This window comes from Heptranchias perlo, chromosome 45 (genome assembly GCF_035084215.1).
Source record: "Heptranchias perlo isolate sHepPer1 chromosome 45, sHepPer1.hap1, whole genome shotgun sequence".
In the NCBI taxonomy this organism is placed as follows: Eukaryota; Metazoa; Chordata; class Chondrichthyes; order Hexanchiformes; family Hexanchidae; genus Heptranchias; species Heptranchias perlo.
The window spans coordinates 1,792,390-1,818,942 of NC_090369.1; the positions used below are offsets into that span (position 1 = coordinate 1,792,390).

The 26,553-nt window shown below is 54.8% G+C and overlaps 2 protein-coding genes across 2 annotated transcripts in view; one reads left to right on the forward strand and one right to left on the reverse strand.

The window, feature by feature from the left end:
* LOC137306799 (signaling threshold-regulating transmembrane adapter 1-like) overlaps nucleotides 1-7,428 on the forward strand; it is a 32,993-nt gene extending 25,565 nt beyond the window's left edge. The window contains exons 5-6 of the mRNA XM_067976183.1: nucleotides 1,136-1,188; nucleotides 6,602-7,428. Coding sequence (XP_067832284.1) covers nucleotides 1,136-1,188; nucleotides 6,602-6,916 — 368 coding nt within the window. The 3' untranslated portion in view covers nucleotides 6,917-7,428. The remainder of the gene's footprint in view (nucleotides 1-1,135; nucleotides 1,189-6,601) is intronic.
* An 11,747-nt stretch (nucleotides 7,429-19,175) lies between these two features.
* Nucleotides 19,176-25,369, reverse strand: tsr2 (TSR2 ribosome maturation factor). Its single transcript, XM_067976184.1, has 5 exons — nucleotides 25,239-25,369; nucleotides 23,926-24,016; nucleotides 22,173-22,264; nucleotides 20,372-20,572; nucleotides 19,176-19,744 (listed from the first exon to the last, which is right to left on the reverse strand). The coding sequence occupies exons 1-5, from the start codon at nucleotides 25,317-25,319 to the stop codon at nucleotides 19,601-19,603; spliced, it is 609 nt and encodes a 202-aa protein (XP_067832285.1). The 5' UTR covers nucleotides 25,320-25,369; the 3' UTR covers nucleotides 19,176-19,600.
* Nucleotides 25,370-26,553: the final 1,184 nt, after the last annotated feature.

A 26,553-nucleotide genomic window follows, 5' to 3' on the forward strand; every position in this document is an offset into this window, starting at 1 on the left:
TCCATCACTGTCCATCACTGTCCGTCCATCACTGTCCGTCCATCACTGTCCATCACTGCCCGTCCATCACTGTCCGTCCATCACTGTCCGTCCATCACTGCCCGTCCATCACTGTCCGTCCATCACTGTTCATCACTGTCCGTCCATCACTGTCCGTCCATCACTGACCGTCCGTCCATCACCGTCCGTCCATCACTGTCCGTCCATCACTGACCGTCCGTCCATCACTGTCCGTCCATCACTGCCCGTCCGTCCATCACTGTCCGTCCATCACTGTCCGTCCATCACTGTCCGTCCATCACTGACCGTCCGTCCATCACTGTCCGTCCATCACTGACTGTCCATCACTGTCCGTCCATCACTGACTGTCCATCACTGTCCGTCCATCACTGCCCGTCCATCACTGTCCATCACTGTCCGTCCATCACTGTCCGTCCATCACTGTCCGTCCATCACTGACCGTCCGTCCATCACTGTCCGTCCATCACTGTCCATCACTGTCCGTCCATCACTGTCCGTCCATCACTGACTGTCCGTCCATCACTGTCCGTCCATCACTGACTGTCCATCACTGACTGTCCGTCCATCACTGACCGTCCGTCCATCACTGTCCGTCCATCACTGTCCGTCCATCACTGACCGTCCGTCCATCGCTGTCCGTCCATCACTTTCCGTCCATCACTGACCGTCCGTCCATCAGTGACCGTCCGTCCATCGCTGTCCGTCCATCACTGACTGTCCGTCCATCACTGTCCATCCATCACTGACTGTCCATCACTGACTGTCCGTCCATCACTGACCGTCCGTCCATCACTGTCCGTCCATCACTGTCCTTCCATCACTGACCGTCCGTCCATCGCTGTCCGTCCATCGCTGTCCGTCCATCACTGTCCGTCCATCACTGACCGTCCGTCCATCGCTGTCCGTCCATCGCTGCCCGTCCGTCGCTGTCCGTCCGTCGCTGTCCATCGCTGCCCGTCCATCACTGCCCGTCCATCACTGCCCGTCCATTTATCCTTCAATTTGACGTCTTTTTAACCTATCGATCAATCTGTATGAGATGGTCGTGTTCGTAATGCTCACAGCGAGCCCACCCCATGACATACTTATTCAGATTCACTCATTGTCTCTTCAGGGATGGAGAGACGGAGCAGTGGTCAACCGGTGGAACCGGAGACGGGCGTAAAGGTTGGTTTAATGTCATTTTAATAATTATAACCGGTAGGATGCTTGGGATGGGTTCATCAACCTGCTTGTGTGGATCCCAACAACATGTGGGTCCCACCCGCCCATCGATGGAATATGGATCAGATTCTGCCCAGCTCGATGGGGTCGGGTGGGGGGAGCGGGGATCGAGCCAGTGTCGTCAAACTCCAGCTAACGGAGCATCTCGGGGAGGTGACAGGGGCTAGAGCAGTAACGGGCTAGACTTCAAGTAGCAGGGATTGATGGATGGCACAAACAGTGCTGGAGACAATGGGAGTATTGGTTAATGTTGATTAATTTGGGACACTGTACAGATATGAGTATTGACTATAAGAAGCAATATGAATATTGATTATCCTGAGATTATTACTGGACGTTATATTAATATATTATAAATGATAGGAGTACCAATTAATATTGATCAAAGTTGCCTTTGACCCAGAAGAGATCTTTATTATTCGATAGATAAAGCCTAAACTTCATTTAAGAACAAGCAGTAGTTTATCAAAGCAATGTCTGAACACATCTTAACTCAGATTTGGAGTTACAGTTCAAACCTCCCCCCCCACCAACAAAGGTCGACCGTAGAAGAGGATGAAAGATTGACTCAATCTAGAAAATAGGCTCAGAAATAAACAACCATTTGACTCACGGCAAAATGGAGAAATTCAAGGTCAGGAGGGGGCCCGGGAGATTGGAGGGAAGGCCACTGGTGTTACTTGTCACACAAAAAAACCCAGGAGCAATCGCAGGTTCCGACCCCCTGGTGGAACCTCATCAAATAAAAGCAGCATTTCAGTCAATGCAACCAGAGGTCCTGGTTGTAAAAAGAAAGATTTGCATTTATATAGCGCCCTTAAGGATGTCCCAAAGCACTTTGCAGCCAATGAAACACTTTTGTAGCCACCGCTGTAATGTAGGAAACGCAGCGGCCGATTTGTGCAATTGTGTACTGCCCGCGTCAGCTTAGCTCAGTTGGTGTCACCCTCCCCTCTGAGTCAGGAGGTCGTGGGTTCGAGCCCCACTCCAGAGACTTGAGCCCCGTAATCTGGGCCGACACTCCCAGGGCAGTACTGAGGGAGCGCTGCACTGTCGGAGGTGCCGACTTACAGATGAGATGTTAAACCGAGGCCCTGTCAGCCTGTTCTGCTGGGTGTTAACGATCCCATGCAGCAACTCGAATGAAACAGCATCCTGGCCCACCATTCCTCTCACACAAAAAAACACAGAGTAACTGCGCTTGGTGGGATCTTGCTGTGCGTGAGATGGCTGCACGTTTGCCTACATAAACAGCCGCTGCGCTTCAGAGCGATTTGTCGTACGCGAAACATTTTGGAACGTCTCTGAGATTAGGTACGACACAAACACAAGTTCTTCTCGGTGGAGAAAGGATGTCTGCAAACTCTCTGTGGGTTATCTCTTATAAAAGAAAAATTAAAAATTCTGCAGCACGTGATGCGAACAGGAAGCTGGGGGTTTAGAAAGTTGACGAGCAGATGGCAATGTTAACAAAATATCTGCATTATCCGCTGTTTGCGGGACAGTAGAAATCAATCTCCCAGGACTTGTTTAGCGATAATATTGGGGCCGAGAAATTAGATCATCCTTAAATGACATTTTTTTTCTTTCTTTCTTATGGGATTCAGGAGCTTCTTCTCCGAGAGTTTGCTGGAGCCCTGCAAAGTACCATCCTCCCTATTTTTTCTTGGGGGTTTCTCAACCTGCAGCGTTTCCTGTGTCTGACCTAAATTATTCTCTGCACTTGCAACGCACGAGTGCAGGGAAAGTCAATGAGGAAAACAGGCTTGCGATGATGTAACTTCAGTGCACGTGTGTGTTAGCATAACCTTCCTTGTCACAGGTGTTTCTTGACAACACACAGTTTGCTGAATGTGGGTATGTCCCTTTAATCATTTAAAAGGAGCAGAACAGTGGATGAGACCCACTGTCCTCCCAATTCTGGCATCTTACAGTGCGGACTGATATGATCAAAGTCTCCCCTCTGCTGACTGCAAGGGTTCATGTGGCTATGGATGGAAATCTGAGTGGGCAAACCTGTCTCCAAAATGAGGGGACATCAGAATTGCTGTACCTGCCCTGGGAGTGTTTGATGGGACAGTGTAGAGGGAGCTTTACTCTGTATCTAACCCTGTACCTGTCCTGGGAGTGTTTGATGGGACAGTGTAGAGAGAGCTTTACTCTGTATCTAACCCTGTACCTGCCCTGGGAGTGTTTGATGGGACAGTGTAGAGGGAGCTTTACTCTGTATCTAACCCGTGCTGTACCTGCCCTGGGAGTGTTTGATGGGACAGTGTAGAGGGAGCTTTACTCTGTATCTAACCCTGTACCTGCCCTGGGAGTGTTTGATGGGACAGTGTAGAGGGAGCTTTACTCTGTATCTAACCCATGCTGTACCTGCCCTGGGAGTGTTTGATGGGACAGTGTAGAGGGAGCTTTACTCTGTATCTAACCCTGTACCTGCCCTGGGAGTGTTTGATGGGACAGTGTAGAGGGAGCTTTACTCTGTATCTAACCCATGCTGTACCTGCCCTGGGAGTGTTTGATGGGACAGTGTAGAGGGAGCTTTACCCTGTATCTAACCCTGTACCTGCCCTGGGAGTGTTTGATGGGGACAGTGTAGAGGGAGCTTTACTCTGTATCTAACCCTGTACCTGCCCTGGGAGTGTTTGATGGGACAGTGTAGAGGGAGCTTCACTCAGTATCTAACTCTGTACCTGCCCTGGGAGTGTTTGATGGGACAGTGCAGAGGGAGCTTTACTCTGTATCTAACCCTGTACCTGCCCTGGGAGTGTTTGGTGGGACAGTGTAGAGGGAGCTTTACTCTGTATCTAACCCTGTACCTGCCCTGGGAGTGTTTGATGGGACAGTGTAGAGGGAGCTTTACCCTGTATCTAACCCTGTACCTGCCCTAGGAGTGTTTGATGGGACAGTGTAGAGGGAGCTTTACTCTGTATCTAACCCTGTACCTGCCCTGGGAGTGTTTGATGGGGACAGTGTAGAGGGAGCTTTACTCTGTATCTAACCCTTACTGTACCTGCCCTGGGAGTGTTTGATGGGACAGTGTAGAGGGAGCTTTACTCTGTATCTAACCCTGTACCTGCCCTGGGAGTGTTTGATGGGACAGTGTAGAGGGAGCTTTACTCTGTATCTAACCCATGCTGTACCTGCCCTGGGAGTGTTTGATGGGACAGTGTGGAGGGAGCTTTACTCTGTATCTAACCCTTACTGTACCTGCCCTGGGAGTGTTTGATGGGACAGTGTGGAGGGAGCTTTACTCTGTATCTAACCCTGTACCTGCCCTGGGAGTGTTTGATGGGACAGTGTGGAGGGAGCTTTACTCTGTATCTAACCCTGCACCTGCCCTGGGAGTGTTTGATGGGACAGTGTAGAGGGAGCTTTACTCTGTATCTAACCCTGTACCTGCCCTGGGAGTGTTTGATGGGACAGTGTAGAGGGAGCTTTACTCTGTATCTAACCCTGTACCTGCCCTGGGAGTGTTTGATGGAACGGTGTAGAGGGAGCTTTACTCTGTATCTAACCCTGTTCCTGCCCTGCGAGTGTTTGATGGGACAGTGTAGAGGGAGCTTTACTCTGTATCTAACCCTGTACCTGCCCTGCGAGTGTTTGATGGGACAGTGTAGAGGGAGCTTTACTCTGTATCTAACCCTGTACCTGCCCTGCGAGTGTTTGATGGGACAGTGCAGAGGGAGCTTTACTCTGTATGTAACCCTGTACCTGCCCTGGGAGTGTTTGATGGGACAGTGCTTTACATCTATCCCCAGAAGTGTGTGTGTAGTTACAGGGGATCCCTGGGAGTGTTCAGTATTTACAGGGGGTCCCCGACAGTGTGTCAGTATTTACAGGGGGTCCCGGGGAGTGTGTCAGTATTTACACGGGGTCCCCGGGGAGTGTGTCAGTATTTGCAGGGGGTCCCCGGGGAGTGTGTCAGTATTTACAGGGGGTCCCCGGGGAGTGTGTCAGTATTTACAGGGGGTCCCTGGGAGTGTGTCAGTATTTACAGGGGGTCCCCGGGGAGTGTGTCAGTGTTTACAGGGGGTCCCCGGGGAGTGTGTCAGTATTTACAGGGGGTCCCCGGGGAGTGTGTCAGTATTTACAGGGGGTCCCCGGGGAGTGTGTCAGTGTTTACAGGGGGTCCCCGGGGAGTGTGTCAGTATTTACAGGGGGTCCCCGGGGAGTGTGTCAGTGTTTACAGGGGGTCCCTGGGAGTGTGTCAGTATTTACAGGGGGTCCCTGGGAGTGTGTCAGTATTTACAGGGGGTCCCCGGGGAGTGTGTCAGTATTTACAGGGGGTCCCCGGGGAGTGTGTCAGTGTTTACAGGGGGTCCCCGGGGAGTGTGTCAGTATTTACAGGGGGTCCCCGGGAGTGTGTCAGTATTTACAGGGGGTCCCCGGGAGTGTGTCAGTATTTACACGGGGTCCCCGGGGAGTGTGTCAGTATTTACAGGGGGTCCCCGGGGAGTGTGTCAGTATTTACAGGGGGTCCCCGGGAGTGTGTCAGTATTTACAGGGGGTCCCCGGGGAGTGTGTCAGTATTTACAGGGAGTCCCCGGGGAGTGTGTCAGTATTTACAGGGGGTCCCCGGGGAGTGTGTCAGTATTTACAGGGGGTCCCCGGGGAGTGTGTCAGTGTTTACAGGGGGTCCCCGGGGAGTGTGTCAGTATTTACAGGGGGTCCCCGGGAGTGTGTTAGTGTTTGCAGGGGGTCCCTGGGAGTGTGTCAGTATTTACAGGGGGTCCCCGGGGAGTGTGTCAGTGTTTACAGGGGGTCTCCGGGGAGTGTGTCAGTATTTACAGGGGGTCCCCGGGGAGTGTGTCAGTATTTACAGGGGGTCCCCGGGGAGTGTGTCAGTATTTACAGGGGGTCCCCGGGGAGTGTGTCAGTATTTACAGGGGGTCCCCCGGGAGTGTGTCAGTGTTTACAGGGGGTCCCCGGGGAGTGTGTCAGTATTTACAGGGGGTCCCCGGGGAGTGTGTCAGTATCTACAGGGGGTCCCCGGGGAGTGTGTCAGTATCTACAGGGGGTCCCCGGGGAGTGTGTCAGTATTTACAGGGGGTCCCCGGGGGGTGTGTCGGTATTTACAGGGGGTCCCTGGGGAGTGTGTCAGTATTTACAGGGGGTCCCCGGGGAGTGTGTCAGTATTTACAGGGGGTCCCCGGGGAGTGTGTCAGTGTTTACAGGGGGTCCCGGGGAGTGTGTCAGTATTTACAGGGGGTCCCCGGGGAGTGTGTCAGTATTTACAGGGGGTCCCCGGGGAGTGTGTCAGTATTTACAGGGGGTCCCCGGGGAGTGTGTCAGTGTTTATCGTGTTATTATTTATTCAGAACCCTTTTCTCACTCTCTCTGTTTTTTGTAGGCCGTCACTCGGAGACCAATCTGCTACGCTAAGCTGGAGCTCCCTGCGTCCCGCGACCACTGTGGCAGGAAGTTCAGCAAGACGCAATATTCCGAGGTCTTGAACATGTTCAAGATCAACATTGAGAAGAAGGGGAAGCTGGGAACGGCAGAGACCCAGGAGGACGGCTCCCTGAGGAAGACCTCGCCCGAATCCCTGGACGGTCAAAGTGTTGACCTGGAGCACTCGGAACTCTACGCCTCGGTCCGTTTGGCGAGACGAGGGGACAAGTTGCCGAGCGAGGAGTACGCCAACAAAGAAAGCCTTAAAATCTAACGGGAAAGGACACAGAGCTGCATCGAGGGTCTCTGTATTAACGTGATTTACACCCGCACACTCGAGGGCCTCTCTCTCCAAAGCGCAAATTTTCGAATCAATATTTCTTTACTGGCGGACAATCAATGAAGAAAAGAGTAACAAAATTAATCAGATGGCTCGAGAACAAAAACATGCATGCAGGCGGTCCAAAAATAAATCCGGAGAACAATTCTAGAACAGATCTAGATCGGAGATGTCCAAATGGTGGCTCTGCATGCGGAACACTCCAGAACAACTCAGGTTCTGGAACAAATCTAGACAGATGTTCCAGGACTTGCCCTCCCTCACTCCCTGACACAAATTATCCGAGAGTAAATTTGGATAGCAATGATTCAGGGGCACTTCGAGAAAGATTATTCAGGGTCAAATCTCGACACAGATTGGTTCAGGAACAAAACCAATAAATGACAGCGCAGACAGTGACTCAATGCTGTTCGCTAATAAACAGTCCCTGTTTTGGGGACCATTATTGATGATAAACCTTTTCACTTTTGACGTGACTATCGCTGTGGACTACAGGAGAGAGCTTTCCTCAGCGATCAAGATATGACATGAGCTTTACAAAGACACTCTCACTCTTGTCTCTCCCGTCCTAATTCTCAAGAGCTTGCTGTCATCCGGACTGAATTCTCATCTCTATTAACTTTGAAGCACCTCTTCGTGCTGCCAGAATTGACTGACTTGCTGATTGAGTATTTACAGGGGGTCCCCAGGAGTGTGTCAGTATTTACAGGGGGTCCCCGGGAGTGTGTCAGTATCTACAGGGGGTCCCCAGGAGTGTGTCAGTGTTTACAGGGAGTCCCCGGGGAGTGCGTCAGTATTTACAGGGGGTCCCCGGGGAGTGTGTCAGTATTTACAGGGGGTCCCCGGGGAGTGTGTCAGTATTTACAGGGGGGTCCCCGGGGAGTGTGTCAGTATTTACAGGGGGTCCCCGGGGAGTGTGTCAGTATTTACATGGGGTCCCCGGGGAGTGTGTCAGTATTTACATGGGGTCCCCGGGGAGTGTGTCAGTATTTACTGGGGGTCCCCGGGGAGTGTGTCAGTATTTACATGGGGTCCCCGGGGAGTGTGTCAGTATTTACAGGGGTCCCCGGGGAGTGTGTCAGTATTTACAGGGGGTCCCCAGGAGTGTGTCAGTATTTACAGGAGGTCCCCGGGAGTGTGTCAGTATTTACAGGGGGTCCCCGGGAGTGTGTCAGTATTTACAGGGGGGTCCCCGGGGAGTGTGTCAGTATTTACATGGGGTCCCCAGGAGTGTGTCAGTATTTACAGGGGGTCCCCGGGAGTGTGTCAGTATCTACAGGGGGTCCCCGGGGAGTGTGTCAGTATTTACAGGAGGTACCCGGGAGTGTGTCAGTATTTACAGGGGGTCCCCGGGAATGTGTCAGTATTTACAGGGGGTCCCCGGGGAGTGTGTCAGTATTTACAGGGGTTCCCCGGGGAGTGTGTCAGTATTTACATGGGGTCCCCGGGGAGTGTGTCAGTATTTACAGGGGGTCCCCGGGGAGTGTGTCAGTATTTACAGGGGGTCCCCGGGGAGTGTGTCAGTATTTACATGGGGTCCCCGGGGAGTGTGTCAGTATTTACTGGGGGTCCCCGGGGAGTGTGTCAGTATTTACAGGGGGTCCCCGGGAGTGTGTCAGTATTTACAGGAGGTCCCCGGGAGTGTGTCAGTATTTACAGGGGGTCCCCGGGAGTGTGTCAGTATCTACAGGGGGTCCCCAGGAGTGTGTCAGTATTTACAGGGCGTCCCCGGGGAGTGTGTCAGTATTTACAGGGGGGTCCCCGGGGAGTGTGTCAGTATTTACAGGGGGTCCCCGGGGAGTGTGTCAGTATTTACATGGGGTCCCCGGGGAGTGTGTCAGTATTTACATGGGGTCCCCGGGGAGTGTGTCAGTATTTACATGGGGTCCCCAGGGAGTGTGTCAGTATTTACATGGGGTCCCCGGGGAGTGTGTCAGTATTTACTGGGGGTCCCCGGGGAGTGTGTCAGTATTTACAGGGGGTCCCCGGGGAGTGTGTCAGTATTTACAGGGGGTCCCCGGGAGTGTGTCAGTATTTACAGGAGGTCCCCGGGAGTGTGTCAGTATTTACAGGGGGTCCCCGGGAGTGTGTCAGTATTTACAGAGGGGTCCCCGGGGAGTGTGTCAGTATTTACATGGGGTCCCCAGGAGTGTGTCAGTATTTACAGGGGGTCCCCGGGAGTGTGTCAGTATCTACAGGGGGTCCCCAGGAGTGTGTCAGTATTTACAGGGGGTCCCCGGGGAGTGTGTCAGTGTTTACAGAGGGTCCCCGGGGAGTGTGTCAGTATTTACAGGGGGTCCCCGGGGAGTGTGTCAGTATTTACAGGAGGTCCCCGGGGAGTGTGTCAGTATTTCCAGGGGGGTCCCCGGGGAGTGTGTCAGTATTTACAGGGGGTCCCCGGGGAGTGTGTCAGTATTTACAGGGGTTCCCCGGGGAGTGTGTCAGTATTTACAGGGGGTCCCCGGGGAGTGTGTCAGTATTTACAGGGGGTCCCCGGGGAGTGTGTCAGTATTTACATGGGGTCCCCGGGGAGTGTGTCAGTATTTACAGGGGGTCCCCGGGAGTGTGTCAGTATTTACAGGGGGTCCCCGGGGAGTGTGTCAGTATTTACAGGGGGTCCCCGGGAGTGTGTCAGTATTTACAGGGGGTCCCCGGGGAGTGTGTCAGTATTTACAGGGGGTCCCCGGGGAGTGTGTCAGTATTTACATGGGGTCCCCGGGGAGTGTGTCAGTATTTACAGGGGGTCCCCGGGAGTGTGTCAGTATTTACAGGAGGTCCCCGGGAGTGTGTCAGTATTTACAGGGGGTCCCCGGGAGTGTGTCAGTATTTACAGGGGGTCCCCGGGGAGTGTGTCAGTATTTACAGGGGGTCCCCGGGGAGTGTGTCTGTATTTACAGGGGGTCCCTGGGAGTGTGTCAGTATTTACAGGGGGTCCCCGGGGAGTGTGTCAGTATTTACAGGAGGTCCCCGGGAGTGTGTCAGTATTTACAGGGGGTCCCCGGGAGTGTGTCAGTATTTACAGGGGGTTCCCGGGGAGTGTGTCAGTATTTACAGGGGGTCCCCGGGAGTGCGTCAGTATTTACAGGGGGTCCCCGGGGAGTGTGTCAGTATTTACAGGGGGTCCCCGGGAGTGTGTCAGTATCTACAGGGGGTCCCCAGGAGTGTGTCATTATTTACAGGGGGGTCCCCGGGGAGTGTGTCAGTATTTACAGGGGATCCCCGGGGAGTGTGTCAGTATTTACAGGGGGTCCCTGGGGAGTGTGTCAGTATTTACATGGGGTCCCCGGGGAGTGTGTCAGTATTTACTGGGGGTCCCCGGGGAGTGTGTCAGTATTTACAGGGGGTCCCCGGGAGTGTGTCAGTATTTACAGGAGGTCCCCGGGAGTGTGTCAGTATTTACAGGGGGTCCCCGGGAGTGTGTCAGTATTTACAGGGGGTCCCCGGGGAGTGTGTCAGTATTTACAGGGGGTCCCCGGGGAGTGTGTCTGTATTTACAGGGGGTCCCCGGGAGTGTGTCAGTATTTACAGGGGGTCCCCGGGGAGTGTGTCAGTATTTACAGGAGGTCCCCGGGAGTGTGTCAGTATCTACAGGGGGTCCCCAGGAGTGTGTCAGTATTTACAGGGGGTCCCCGGGGAGTGTGTCAGTATTTACAGGGGGTCCCCGGGGAGTGTGTCAGTATTTACAGGGGGTCCCCGGGGAGTGTGTCAGTATTTACAGGGGTTCCCCGGGGAGTGTGTCAGTATTTACATGGGGTCCCCGGGGAGTGTGTCAGTATTTACAGGGGGTCCCTGGGGAGTGTGTCAGTATTTACTGGGGGTCCCCGGGGAGTGTGTCAGTATTTACAGGGGGTCCCCGGGGAGTGTGTCTGTATTTACAGGGGGTCCCCGGGAGTGTGTCAGTATTTACAGGGGGTCCCCGGGGAGTGTGTCAGTATTTACAGGAGGTCCCCGGGGAGTGCGTCAGTATTTACAGGGGGTCCCCGGGAGTGCGTCAGTATTTACAGGGGGTCCCCGGGGAGTGTGTCAGTATTTACAGGGGGTCCCCGGGAGTGTGTCAGTATTTACAGGGGCTCCCCAGGAGTGCGTCAGTATTTACAGGAGGTCCCCGGGGAGTGTGTCAGTATTTACAGGGGGTCCCCGGGGAGTGTGTCAGTATTTACAGGGGGTCCCCGGGAGTGTGTCAGTATTTACAGGGGGTCCCCGGGGAGTGTGTCAGTATTTACAGGGAGTCCCCGGGAGTGCGTCAGTATTTACAGGGGGTCCCCGGGAGTGTGTCAGTATTTACAGGGGGTCCCCGGGGAGTGTGTCAGTATTTACAGGGGGTCCCCGGGAGTGTGTCAGTATTTACAGGGGGTCCCCGGGGAGTGTGTCAGTATTTACAGGGAGTCCCCGGGAGTGCGTCAGTATTTACAGGGGGTCCCCGGGAGTGTGTCAGTATTTACAGGGGGTCCCCGGGGAGTGTGTCAGTATTTACAGGGGGTCCCCGGGAGTGTGTCAGTATTTACAGGGGGTCCCCGGGAGTGCGTCAGTGTTTACAGGGGGTCCCCGGGGAGTGTGTCAGTATTTACAGGGAGTCCCCGGGAGTGTGTCAGTATTTACAGGGGGTCCCCGGGGAGTGTGTCAGTATTTACAGGGGGTCCCCGGGGAGTGTGTCAGTATTTACAGGGGGTCCCCGGGAGTGTGTCAGTATTTACAGGGGGTCCCCGGGAGTGTTTCAGTATTTACAGGGGGTCCCTGGGAGTGTGTCAGTATTTACAGGGAGTCCCCGGGAGTGTGTCAGTATTTACAGGGGGTCCCTGGGGAGTGTGTCAGTATTTACAGGGGGTCCCCGGGGAGTGTGTCAGTATTTACAGGGGGTCCCCGGGGAGTGTGTCAGTATTTACAGGGGGTCCCCGGGAGTGCGTCAGTGTTTACAGGGGGTCCCCGGGAGTGTGTCAGTATTTACACACCTGAGGTGCGGCCGAGAGCGCCCCTATTTGACTCACTGAGATCATGCAATCACTGCCTGAGATTGATGGGCAGTGGCGCCACCTTCTGCCCAGAGAGATAAAATGATCTGGGAAACACTACACAAAGTGAACACACTCCAGCCCAACTCTTAAAGAGGCCCAGGATACTCCCTGAAATGGACTGTACACTGCTGGTTGGAACATTACTTAAAGAGATTTTTCTTAAATGATAAGTGGAGATAAGTTAAAAAAAGTGTCAAAATAAAGTGGTAAAAATTCGGCATTTTCACAAGTGACAAAAAAACTCACTATGAAGTAATCTGTTAAGTCGTAGCAAATGCACTGGTTGCTAAAATAGCAAAAGGTACACTGGATTACAATTTAACAAAGGGCATAACCGTTGCCTAGATCGTTCCAAAATACAGGCAGCCAAATATCATTAGTGACCATTTCCAATCCATATTGCAGTGGAAACTGTGAGATGCTGTTGAAATCTGGTCCAGAGGCAATTCAGCTTATCACTTAGCATTCGTGATGTTTAACTGCCTTTAATTGCTGTTATCCAGGTGCATGTTAAGTGTTTTTGTTCATTTGCGATCTATTACCTTCATTACTGCTTTGGCAACATTTGCTGCTTTTTAACTGGTTACCTCGAAAAGACAAAAGACGGGCATCTCTACAGCGCCTTTCACCACCTCAGGACGTCCCAAAGCGATTCACAGGCAATTAAGTAATTTTTGAAGTGTAGTCACTGTTGTAATGTAAGAAACGTGGCAGCCAATTTGCACACAAATATCAATGTGATAAATGACCAGATAATCTGTTTTTAGTGATGTTGGTTGAGGGATAAATATTGGCCCAGGACACCGGGGAGAACTCCCCCTGCTCGTCTTCGAAATAGTGGCCGTGGAATCTTTTACATCCACCTGAGAGGGCAGACGGGGGCCTCAGTTTAACGTCTCATTCGAAAGACGGCACCTCCGACAGTGCGGCGCTCCCTCGGTACTGACCCTCCGACAGTGCGGCCCTCCCTCGGTACTGACCCTCCGACAGTGCGGCCCTCCCTCGGTACTGACCCTCCGACAGTGCGGCGCTCCCTCGGTACTGACCCTCCGACAGTGCGGCCCTCCCTCGGTACCGACCCTCCGACAGTGCGGCGCTCCCTCGGTACCGACCCTCCGACAGTGCGGCGCTCCCTCGGTACCGACCCTCCGACAGTGCGGCGCTCCCTCGTTACCGACCCTCCGACAGTGCGGCGCTCCCTCGGTACCGACCCTCCGACAGTGCGGCGCTCCCTCGGTACCGACCCTCCGACAGTGCGGCGCTCCCTCGGTACCGACCCTCCGACAGTGCGGCGCTCCCTCGGTACCGACCCTCCGACAGTGCGGCGCTCCCTCTACTGACCCTCCAACAGTGCAGTGCTCCCTCAGTACTGACCCTCCAACAGTGCAGTGCTCCCTCAGTACTGACCCTCCAACAGTGCAGTGCTCCCTCAGTACTGCACCTCCAACAGTGCTGCACTCCCTCACTCTTGACCCTCTGACAGTGCAGTGCTCCCTCAGTACTGACCCTCCGACAGTGGAGTGCTCCCTCAGTACTGACCCTCCGACAATGCAGCGCTCCCTCAGTTCGGACCCTCTGACAGTGCTGCGCTCCCTCAGTACTGACCCTCCGACAGCATAGAAAATTCACACAAATGGATTGTAGTTAATGAAATATTTAATTCACAGTTCCAACAATGAATGTATGTTTTATAACTTTGTATAGTGAGAATTTTTCCCTATATTGTGTATAGTGCTTATGTTACACTTTCAAATCAGTGCATAAGAATTTAATTTTTAATAAAACGCTAGTAAAAATAATTTTATAATTAATTAATTTTAGCATCTTTTAATTCTTTACCCCCTTTTGGTTTGAATTCCCCCCCCCCCGGAGTCAATTATGCCAACTCTTTCCTGGGGGTGGGGGGCACAATTCTACAGCTGATTCAGGCCCTTCACCCAAGTTGCATTGTTGGCACGCGAGCTCAGACAGTGCTGCAGACTATTCAACTGCAGGAGCACCACGGAAAGACGCACTTTCCAGCCGGGAGTCACTGGACTGTGACCAGGAACAGGGAACCATCCCGGCCTGGATTTACTAACCTCCTGAACAGGGGACGCTGATTGTGGCCCCTGCCGACCCGGGTGGAATCGGCCCAGACCAAAGATTGAACCGAAGACCATTCTTGTCACGTACACAGCCCGGTGCGATCACCCCAGCGAGGCGACGGGCAGCCCCCGTCCCATAATTATCGGTGGGGGGCTGGGGAGAGTCCACGAGGAGAGTTGGAACCGCAAGGTTTCTGGGGCTTTCAATGAATCTAGTGGCTTGCAGTGATTTAATTGATCTCCTTTACACTGGGGGAACTATTGTTCCTTGTAAATCTCACCATGAGATCATTTGTGTTTAAACACCAATACTGACACAGAACGAAAACTGATCCCATGGTGTTGATAATTTTAATTCTGTGCAGCCATTTGATGTACAGACGGTATCCTGATAGGGAGGCTGCCCCTTTAAAGGGGTCCCAATGGAAAGACCCTCTTCATTGAAAGGCAGGTGCCAACGCTGAGACTCCCTCTTTCGCAGAGCATCCCGAAAGGGGGGTTTTCCCTTAAAAAGGGGGTCTGGATAGACACTTCCCTCATTAAAAAGTGATCCCACCGGTGGGCCATCCACTTTGAAAAGACCTTTACTGTGAGATTCCCTGGTTGGAAGGATCTTTGATGAAGAGACAACTCTTGAAAATGGATCCTGATGGTGAGACCCCCCCCTTCAAAAAAACAGGATCCTGGTGGTGACCCCCACCCCCCTCAATAAACAGGATCCTGGTGATGAGACCCCCCCGTCAAAAAAACGGGATCCTGATGGTGAGACCCCTCCCTCAATAAACGGGATCCTGATGGTGAGACCCCCCCCCTCAATAAAACGGGATCCTGGTGGTGAGACCCCTCCCTCAATAAACGGGATCCTGATGGTGAGACCCCCCCCCTCAATAAACAGGATCCTGGTGGTGAGAGCCCCCCTTCAATAAAACGGGATCCTGGTGGTGAGACCCTCCCTTCAATAAAACGGGATCCTGGTGGTGAGACCCTCCCTTCAATAAAACGGGATCCTGGTGGTGAGACCCTCCCTTCAATAAAACAGGATCCTGGTGGTGAGACCCCCCCCTCAATAAACAGGATCCTGGTGATGCGACCCCCCCCTCAATAAACGTGAGGTGAGACCCCCCCTCAATAAACAGGATCCTGGTGGTGAAACCCACCCCTCAATAAACAGGATTCTGGTGGTGAGACCCCCCCTTCAATAAAACAGGATCCTGGTAGTGAGACCCCCCCCTCAATAAGCGGGATCCTGGTGGTGAGACCCCCCCTCAATAAACAGGATCCTGGTGGTGAGACCCCCCCCTTCAATAAAACGGGATCCTGGTGGTGAGACCCCCCCCTTCAATAAAACGGGATCCTGGTGGTGAGACCCCCCCCTTCAATAAAATGGGATCCTGGTGGTGAGACCCCCCCCTCAATAAACGGGATCCGGGTGGTGAGACCCCCCCCCTCAATAAACAGGATCCTGGTGGTGAGACCCCCCCTCAATAAACGGGATTCTGGTGGTGAGACCCCCCCCTCAATAAACGGGATTCTGGTGGTGAGACCCCCCCCTCAATAAACGGGATTCTGGTGGTGAGACCCCCCCCTCAATAAACGGGATCCGGGTGGTGAGACCCCCCCTCAATAAACGGGATTCTGGTGGTGAGACCCCCCCCTCAATAAACGGGATTCTGGTGGTGAGACCCCCCCCTCAATAAACAGGATCCTGGTGATGTGACCCCCCCCCTCAATAAACGGGAGGTGAGACCCCCCCTCAATAAACAGGATCCTGGTGGTGAGACCCCCCCCTCAATAAACAGGATCCGCATGGTGAGACCCCCCCCTCAATAAACGGGATCCTGGTGGTGAGACCCCCCCTCAATAAACGGGATCGTGGTGGTGAGACCCCCCCCTCAATAAACGGGATCCTGGTGATGCGACCCCCCCCCCTCAATAAACGGGAGGTGAGACCCCCCCCTCAATAAACAGGATCCTGGTGGTGAGACCCCCCCCCTCAATAAACGGGATCCTGGTGGTGAGACCCCCCCTCAATAAACGGGATCCTGGTGGTGAGACCCCCCCTCAATAAACGGGATCGTGGTGGTGAGACCCCCCCCCTCAATAAACGGGATCGTGGTGGTGAGACCCCCCCCCTCAATAAACGGGATCCTGGTGGTGAGACCCCCCCTCAATAAACGGGATCGTGGTGGTGAGACCCCCCCTCAATAAACGGGATCGTGGTGGTGAGACCCCCCCCTCAATAAACGGGATCCTGGTGGTGAGACCCCACCCTCAATAAACGGGATCCTGGTGGTGAGACCCCCCCTCAATAAACGGGATTCTGGTGGTGAGACCCCCCCCTCAATAAACGGGATTCTGGTGGTGAGACCCCCCCCTCAATAAACAGGATCCTGGTGGTGAGACCCCCCCTCAATAAACGGGATCGTGGTGGTGAGACCCCCCCTCAATAAACGGGATCGTGGTGGTGAGACCCCCCCTCAATAAACGGGATCGTGGTGGTGAGACCCCCCCCTCAATAAACGGGATCCTGGTGGTGAGACCCCACCCTCAATAAACGGGATCCTGGTGGTGAGACCCCCCCTCAATAAACGGGATTCTGGTGGTGAGACCCCCCCCTCAATAAACGGGATTCTGGTGGTGAGACCCCCCCCTCAATAAACAGGATCCTGGTGATGCGACCCCCCCCCCCCTCAATAAACGGGAGGTGAGACCCCCCCCTCAATAAACAGGATCCTGGTGGTGAGACCCCCCCCTCAATAAACAGGATCCGCATGGTGAGACCCCCCCCTCAATAAACGGGATCCTGGTGGTGAGACCCCCCCCTCAATAAACGGGATCGTGGTGGTGAGACCCCCCCTCAATAAACGGGATCGTGGTGGTGAGACCCCCCCTCAATAAATGGGATCGTGGTGGTGAGATCCCCCCCTCAATAAACGGGATCGTGGTGGTGAGACCCCCCCCCTCAATAAACGGGATCCTGGTGGTGAGACCCCCCCTCAATAAACGGGATCGTGGTGGTGAGACCCCCCCTCAATAAACGGGATCGTGGTGGTGACGCAGCCTCAGGAAGTGCAGTGACATTTATTTAAGGAGATAAATGTGGAACACAGAAGCTGCCTCAGTTCCCGATTTTAATCCCGTCTCTCCTAACTGAAATCCGATCGGGCCACTGCCAATTAAATTGCCGTCCTTACCGATCGACTCTCGGTCTTTCGACGAGCCGGTAGACTCGCAATGTCTCATCTCGGAGCAACGTGGAGGTGACCCGCGGAGAGTCGCGTTGGCTTGGCGTGGACCAGCCTGCTGCTGCCGCCGCCTCGGGGGAAATCTCCAAATTAACACCAGGTTTGTTACAGAGCCTGCTGTGGTAAACAGAGACGCTGATAACAAGAGCAGTGACTCACGGGAGTATCCTTAATATCTCTCTGTCCACCCGTTATCCAAGATTTGTATATCTGCCCGTCCATCCACTTTCCAGGGCCCTGTATTTAACTACCACTCGTAAATTCCCTCTGCCGTCGTCACAGTTAGTTAATTAATATAATTTTCTTCAATGTACAAGATTTGGGAGACATCAGAAACTCACTCCTCCGCACGACCTCCTGGTCTGGGCACGCAACTGCACCGTTCGTCAACTGGTTACATGTTTTTATATAGATTTGCGGCTCTGGATTTGCTCGAGCAAAGAGCTGGCACGGAACGTGACGGGACGAACGGCCTCCTCTCCCCCCCGATGGAAACGTCCATGGTTCTGCCCCCTGTCCATCCGTCAGTCGGTGCGGTGAAATAAACGACGTGAGTGCCAGGAGGGGGGAGGCCGGAGAGCGGCCAGCACCTGACCCACAGCGAGAGGTCGACACCAGGAAACAGTCGAATTGCAGACCCGGCAATGACGGGCAGTCTCAGACCACGAGCACATAGTGCGATTACCTGGCATTCCTCTCGGGCATTACAACGGAGGAGGGTTTACAACAGAACAAACAGGGTAAAGGGCGGCTCTGTCCTTCCCACCGCTGATCTGGCGGCATCAGCGGCTCCTTCATCGCAGCGGAGGCCTGGCCTGCGATCTAATCCAGTGGCACGATCCCTGCCAAGCTTCCTCTCTGCTAAGCCGGAGCAGAGTGGTGCGCGTGGCAGGGGAGCGTTTACCGTTCCGAATCACCTCCCTGTCCGGGACCCCCAACCAACTCTGGCGCGGAGATCGCCGGGAATCTCCAGACGGGAGGAGACCTGAAACTTGAGGTGTTGTTATAATAGGAAACGTGTGAGTGTGTGAGAGAGAGAGAGAGAGAGAGAGAGAGAAAAAAGTGGGAGAAATCAAACTATCACCTGAGAGACTCGTCTCTTTGCACAAAGATAGAAAAACTAGCTGAGCTCCCGTGGCATTGCTTATGGGTGCTGGGGGACCTGAAGCAAGTTTGGTTGCGACAGTGGAGCAGTGTTTAACCTGGCCTGTCCCTTTAAGGCCACTGTTTACACACTCCCTGTGGGGAAGTGGTCCAAATAGGCACGTCCTTAGAGCAATGAGGCGCTAATTTCTCAGGGTCGTTTCTATAGAATGGCGACTGCTTGTAAATCCCGAGCTCCTGCCCTTCAGATGAGGTCAGGTTGTTAAGGTGAGAAATAAAAAACAGCTCAAAACGGGCCTCGGCTCAACGGCCCCTCCGACAGCGCGGCGCCCCCCTCGGGGCCAGCCCTCAGACGCTCCCTCAGTACTGACCCTCCGACGGCGCGGCCCTCCCTCAGTACTGACCCTCCGACAGTGCGGCGCTCCCTCAGTACTGACCCTCCGACGGCGCGGCGCTCCCTCAGTACTGACCCTCCGACAGTGCGGCGCTCCCTCAGTACTGACCCTCCGACAGTGCGGCGCTCCCTCAGTACTGACCCTCCAACGGCGCGGCGCTCCCTCAGTACTGACCCTCCGATGGCGCGGCGCTCCCTTTGCACTGCACTGAGAGTGTCGGCCTGGATTACGGGCTCGAGTCTCTGGAGCGTGACTCAGAGGCGAGAGTGAGAGCCACCTCGAGCGCCAAGTACCTGCTAATCTGCAAACTCCCCTCAGCAAACAGGAACTGAACTCCGACTGACAGCAAATAAACTTTGTGGCCTTAAAGGCACAGGCATGGTTTAAACACAGGTCCACCATAGCAGCAATACATAATACATTGTGCGTTTAACGGTGTAACACTCCCAGCAGTATAGAACGGCCTGTCATCCGGATCACTGTGAGCAATGCAAGTCCATGTGGAAGTCTACAGCGGGAGCATCGGTGCAGGAGAGAGGAAAGACAGGTCGATGTGCCCAGTTCCGAGGAAGGTTAACCGGCCTCTTCTCCGCGAGAGGCCGTGTATCGCCGATACTTTTGCCGTTCTTATTGCAGATTCCCCGAGCCTGCCGCTTGTCCTCTTTACCTTCGTGCTCCTTGCTGCGTCGGGTGTAATCCTCCCTCCGATACGTCCCCTGCCAGGCGAGGGAACGGCACACGGCGGCGGCGAACGGCGGCCCACGTTTAAAAGCTTCTACTTCTTTCTCCTCCGTACCACCGTCCAACCGTCCTGTGGCTCCTCCTCCTCCTCGCGAGCGGCCGCGCCCGAGCCTGTTTGGCACCGGGGGCTCGGGTTCCCGCAGGGGGAGCCGGCAGCGGGGCTCTCGCAGTCCATGGCCTGGTGAAGGGGAGAGAGAAGAGGCATCACCAAGCGGGAAAAGGCGCTAACCTGACTAACCGGTTTATTCCCCCTTCCATTCGGACGGTCCCTTCTCTCTGCTCTTTTCCCCCCCGAGGCACGGATCCGAATCGCCAACTTCAACCAAGTGCCCGGTCTCCACGCCCGGGCGGAGGGGGGAGCATTGGCAAGGGGGGGGCGGAGGGGGGCATTCCTGCACGTGGGCACCACATCCAAGCCCGAACCTGCCCTCGCACCACATCCACGCACTTTGCGGCAGGGGTGACTGGACAGCGACCGGGATCGGGAACCCCGGCCGACACTCTCTCTCTCTCTCTCTCTCTCTCTCCCCTACCCCTCCCACCCCGTCAGCCCAGGAACCCACTGCCGGCCACCCCCAACGTGAGATCAGCTCGCTCCGCGCAGGCCGGGGACAGAGCCTGGGATCAGGCCTTCGCCGCACCGGGCAGGGCATCGCCCCGCTGAGCCATCGGGGGGGGGCGGAGGGGAGGGAGGGAGGGAGCAGCCCCCCCCCAACCTTAACATTTTTGAACGCGACCTCTGACTCCGGTTGAGCGGAATGAGTGTCAAGTTAAATTTCTTTGATTAAAGGGGCTTTAAACGTACTTCTGTAGCCTCCTCCTCCGCCTCCTCCTCCTCCTCCTCCTCCTCCTCGCTGTCCTCGTCCCCCTCGCCCGAGCTTTTCCCCTGCACTGCGTTCACCTTGACGCTGCATTTCTTCTGCACCAGCTGTTGGATATGGCCCCTGACCTCCGACTCCCGACCCCTCTGACACAGGCCGAAGAAGGTCCAGATCTGTCGGGCCACCTGAAAGGGAAAAAGTGCCGAGGGCGAGGGAGGGTTAGGGACCCGGGCTGGCGGATGGGAGCCCCTGGCAGGAGCTGCCCCCTCCCTAACCCGGGGGCACCGAGGCCCATTATACAACATCAACAATCTTGCATTTATATAGCGCCTTTAACGGAGTAAAACGTCCCGAGGCGCTTCACGGGAACGTAAATCAGACCCCGAGCCACATGAGGAGATATTAGGACAGGTGACCAAAAGCTTGGTCAAAGAGGGAGGTTTTAAGGAGCGTCTTAAAGGAGGAGAGAGAGGCGGAGAGGTTTAGGGAGGGAATTCCAGAGTTTAGGGCCGAGGCGGCTGAAGGCACGGCCGCCAATGGCGGAGCGATGGGAATCGAGGGATGTGCAAGAGGCCGGAATTGGAGGAGCGCAGAGATCTGGGAGGGTTGTAGGGGCTGGAGGAGGTTACAGAGATAGGGAGGGGGGGCGAGGGCCAGGGAGGGATTTGAACACCAGGATGAGAATTTTAAAATCGAGGCGTTCCCCGACCGGGAGCCGATGTCGGTCAGCGAGTGCAGGGGGTGACGGGTGAACGGGACTCGGTGCGAGTCAGGATACGGGGCAGCAGAGTTTTGGATGAGCTGGAGTTTACGGAGGGTGGGTGGCCGGGCGGGAGAGCACTGGGATAGTCGTGTCGCGTCTGAAACTGGCCAAAATGACTCTTCCCTCCCTGCCCCCTGTCCTTGTGGGACGTCAACCCTGCTTCTACTCGTCACATCCCCAGGACTGCCATTAAAAAAAAATGGACAGGCTGGAGAAGCTGGGGTTGTTCTCCTTAGAGCAGAGAAGGTTAAGGGGAGATTTAATCGAGGTGTTCAAAATCATGAGGGGTTTTGATGGAGTAAATAAGGAGAAAGTGTTTCCAGTGGCAGGAGGGTCGGTAACCAGAGGACACAGATTTAAGATAATTGGCAAACGAGCCAGGGGGAAGGTGAGGAGAATGTTTTTTTTTTACGCAGCGAGTCGTTCTGATCTGGAATTCGCTGCCTGAAAGGGCGGTGGAAGCAGATTCAATAATAACTTTCAAAAGGGGAATTGGATAAATACTTGAAAAGGGAAAAATCTGACGGGCGACGGGGAAAGAGGAGGGGGGCAGTGGGCCTAAATCGGAGAGCTCTTTCAAAGAGCCGGCAGGGCCACGATGGGCCGAACGGCCTCCTACTGTGCAATCTGTTGGGGGGGGGGCAGGGAACGTAAGTTGGGATTTGCTGACCGCACCCCATCTGATTTTGCCCTCGCTGTCACTCCCTGTGGTGACTCGGGTCAAACCGAGCAGCCACTACTGGGTGTTCTGCTTCATATGTCGCTTTGGTATTTGCTGACATGACGTTGGCTGCACTTTCCTGCCCCAGATGCTCGCGGGCTCCCCGGGAGCGGCCACTGAAACGGGAGGGGGGCCGCTGTCAAACTCACGCGGGGGGGGGGGCAGGACACCGGTGAGCTGGAAAACGGTGGGTCTCCCAGCCGTCGAACAGCAAGGCGAAGATGGGAATCACTGACACTTAATGACTCCGCAAACCACCCACAAGCGTCTGAGAGCTGAGGATCTGAGCCGAGCCTCTCACCTCGGATAAACTGCCGTCTTCTATGACCGTGTCAAATTCATTGTACATCAGGTCAGCCATCAGCTCCTCCACTTCCTCGCTCTCCAGGTCAACTGTGGTGCAGGGAACACAAGCAAAGTACAATACAGTAAATTAAGGAGCCTTATGCTGTGTCCTCCCTCCAACCCTCTCGTCTACTCTCCTGAAGGAACACTGGAACAGGGAGAGGCCACTCCGCCATTTAATTAGATCAGGGCTGATCTGTATCTTAACTCCATTTACCCGCCTTGGTTCTGTAACCCTCGATACCCTTACCCAACAAAAATTCATCAATCTCAGTTTTGAAATTTTCAACTGACCTCCACAGCTATTTTTGGGGGGGAAAGAGAGTTCCAGATTCCCACTCCCCCTTTGTGTGAAGAAATGCTTCCTGATATCACCCCTGAACGGCCTGGCTCTAATTTTAAGGTTCTGCCCCCTTGTTCTGGACTCCCCCCACCAGAGGAAATAGTTTCTCTCCATCGACCCGATCAAATCCTTTAATCATCTTAAACCCCTCGATTAGATCACCCCTTAATCTTCTACACTCGAGGGAATACAAGCCGAGTCTGTGCAACCTGACCTGGTAATTTGACACCTGGTGATCTGCATTGGGCATCGATGCCCTCCAGTACCCCACCCAAGTGGCTAATCTTCAATGGGTCAGCTCAGGTGGCAATCGTCTTCAGAGTATATCCACACCCCCCCTGCCCTACCTACCCACCCGAGAGGCTGAGCTCGATCCTGTCCTCACTTAAGATGCACTTTCCAGCAGGGGTTCACGCGGTGACCATCAGGAAACCAAACCCTGAGGCAGATTCCAGTCCCCTCCTGAGTCCAGGGTGGACGGGACTCAGCTCGGTTCCGATGCCCCTCCGGCGTGGGGGTGACACTTGCTGCTCGGGCTCGAGTAGCTATCGGGAGCCCCGTGGGTACAGAATCAGCACCTTCGGCAAAGGAGGGAAAACAGTGGCCGCGCAGGGCAACTCGAGTCGCCCCTCGAGAAGGTGGTGGTGAGCCGCCGCCCTCTTGAACCGCTGTGGTCCCGTGCGGGGAAGATTCTCCCACGGTGCTGGATATGGTGGGGAGAGAGACTTCAGAAAACATCGCACCGTGGAGCCACCTAGTGGCCAGAGCCAGCAACTACACCGTGACGGTTGACACAGCAAAATTGGATGTTACGTGTTGACATGGCAATTTACAATGGTAAATGTTGACAGAAAAGTGTGACCAAAATCGTGACAACAGGAAGTCAAGTTTGCTGACTGGAAGTGCACACACTATGCAAGATTTTTAGTAATATTGCAGTGGCGTTACACACGGTCGGGGGGGGGGGGGGGGGGGGGGGAAGGGTTAAGACCAAGTGTAGTCTACAGGTGAGGGTAGAGGTCGGGCGATAATTGAAGCAAGGCTTGTGGATGGAATTCAATCCCCGTTTTTAAGTCACGCACCCTGTCCTTATTTTGGTATGACCATTATAAATTCCTATGCCCACATTTACAATGGAAACAGCCTATGTAAACATCACACTGTAACGGCCACCCTCCCATCAACCGAGGTACTGCAGCACCTCCACATTCTAAATGTGGACACAGGAATTTCCAATGGAAAAAGTTGACAGGAGGTTCGTACGGAGGCAAGATTGTTACTGGATTAATAATTGTTAAAAATATTGCAGCCGCTCAGCAAACAGTGAGACAGTGTTTTTACCCTCTGACGTACTGACATTACTTACCATTGTCGTACAAATACTGTGCCACAGCAGTAACCATCCAGTCCGCTTTCTGTTGGCTGTAAACTCCGCCAAACCCGTTCTCCACCGCCACCTGTAATTCGGCAACAAAGAAAGACCTTCCATTTCTACAGCCCCTTTCACCACCTCAGGACGTCCCAAACCCTTTCACAGCCAATGAAGTACTTTTCGAAGTGTGGTCACTGTTGTAATGTTGGGAGATGCGGCGGCCAATTTGTGCACAGCAAGATCCCACAAACAGCAACGTGATAAATGACCAGATCATCTGTTTTTAGTGATGTTGGTTGAGGGATAAATATTGGCCCCAGGACCCCGGGGAGAACTCCCCCTGCTCTTCTTCCAATAGTGGCCGTGGGATCTTTTACATCCACCTGAGAGGGGCAGACGGGGCCTCGGTTTAACATCTCATCCGAAAGACGGCCCCTCCGACAGTGCGGCGCTCCCTCAGTACTGACCCTCCGACAGTGCGGTGCTCCCTCAGTACTGACCCTCCAACGGTGCGGCGCTCCCTCAGTACTGACCCTCCGACGGTGCGGCGCTCCCTCAGTACTGACCCTCCGACAGCGCGGCACTCCCTCAGTACTGACCCTCCGACAGTGCGGCGCTCCCTCAGTACTGGCCCTCCGACGGTGCGGTGCTCCCTCAGTACTGACCCTCCGACAGCGCGGTGCTCCCTCAGTACTGACCCTCCGACGGTGCGGTGCTCCCTCAGTACTGACCCTCCGACAGCGCGGTGCTCCCTCAGTACTGACCCTCCGACAGCGCGGTGCTCCCTCAGTACTGACCCTCCGACAGTGCGGCGCTCCCTCAGCGCTGACCCTCCCTCCCTCGGTGTCAGCCTGGATTACGGGGCTCAAACCCACGACCTGCTGAGTGTGAGACCCTCTGAACCCAGGCTGACAGACACCAGCTGGGAGTTTCCCCACAGCCCCAACCAACTCCACCAGAAGCAGCTTCTCGGCTCTCGGCTCCTCCTCCACCTCATTTGCTGTTTGTGGGATCTCCCTGTGCACAAACTCACTGCCAGCTTGGCCCACAGACCACGTGACAACATTTCACAAGACAGTGAAGGCACTTCCGCGTTAATGACCGGTGACGTAATACCACTTCCTGCAAAAACGTCACTTCCTGGAAACGCCTCCGGCGGTGATGGCCGCGCCGCCATCTTGTGTCGGGCCTGATCCCCACCCTCGGCTCGGCTCGGCTCGGCTCCGCTCGCCGCGTGTGTTCCCTTTGGTCGCGCCCGCCTCCCTCTCTCCCACCCCGGCCTTCTCCGCAGCCTCGCCCCACTCCACCTGTAAGGCGGGCCAGGCCTCCAGGGCGCTTCTGACGCTCTCGGCGAACAGCCCACGTGCCTGCTCCTTCAGCGCCGCCATGGCAGCTCAGCCTCCCTCCGGCCCGCCCCCTTGAGCATGCGCACAAACACCGACCCGGGGGGGGGGGCGGGGGGCGCGCAGTCACCGAGCATGCGCAGCTCCCACCCGATTCGGAGGGCCAGCGCCGAGCATGCGCAGCAGCGGCCTGACTCGTGAAGGCGCGGCCCGTCGCGGGGCGCCACGCGTTGCGTGCGCGTTCACGTGGGCGCCCTCCCGCTGGCGCCCTCTGGCGGAGTGGAGGAGGAGCCTGCTGCAGAGATTCCCACCCATGGTGAAAGTTGGCCCCCAATTTTCACCACCATCTCTCCTCTCCCTGAAGGTGTGCTGCCTTTTGCCCAGGGTTCGGGATCCTCTGGTACCAGCTGCCCTCTGGAATATCACCCTTCGTGTGCGAACCCGGACCGTGAGCGCCCAGAACCCCCTCCCTCCCAATCTCTGTAACCTCCTACGACCCTCCAATTCCGGCCTCTTGTCCGTCCCCCCGATTTCCCTCGTTCCGCCATTGGCGGCCGTGCCTTCAGCCGCCTCGGCCCTAAGCTCTGGAATTCCCTCCCTAAACCTCTCCGCCTCTCTCCCCTCCTTTAAGACGCTCCTTAAAACCTCCCTCTTTGACCAAGCCTGTCCTAATATCTCCTTATTTGGCTCAGTGTCAAATTCTGTCTGATAACGCTCCTGTGAAGCGGTTTTGGGACGTTTTACTACGTTAAAGGCGCTACATGAATGCAACTTGTCGTTGGGTTGTCCGGATACTGAACCACGAGGGCATCGCAACCCAGCCAGATTCTGCTCTCACTCGAAAACCACACGAACGCCCTTTCCAGCTTCGACGTTGTCTCTACACAGCGATAACATGATGTGAACAGGAGTGTGTTGCATACAGAATAATACTCTTGCACAGGAGCTTCACCTCTGTGGAGACCAGAACATCTGTGGACAGTGGGTGGGTAATGTGGCATAGGAACAGGAGGAGGCCATTCAGCCCCTCGAGCCTGTTCTGCCATTCCATTAGATTGTGGTTGATCGATACCTTAACTCCATTTAACTCCCTTTGCTCCATATCCCTTGATACCCTAACCCAACAAAAATCAAACTATCTCTGTCTTGAAAATTTCAATTATCCCCCAGCATCCGCAGCCATTTGGGGGAGGGAATTCCAGATTTCCACTACCCTGTGTGTGAAAAAGTGCTGCCTGATTTCACTCCAGAATGGTCTGGCTCTAATTTTAAGATTATT

Bases quoted from the DNA above. Each gene is read 5' to 3' on its own strand.
- tsr2 (XM_067976184.1), bottom strand. From the start codon at position 25,319: ATGGCGGCGCTGAAGGAGCAGGCACGTGGGCTGTTCGCCGAGAGCGTC. The intron at 20,573-22,172 runs GTGAGAGGCTCG...TTTCCCTTTCAG, and splicing joins AAGACGGCAGTTTATCCGAG to GTGGCCCGACAGATCTGGAC. The intron at 19,745-20,371 runs GTACGTTTAAAG...CCCCTTCACCAG, and splicing joins CGGAGGAGGAGGCTACAGAA to GCCATGGACTGCGAGAGCCC.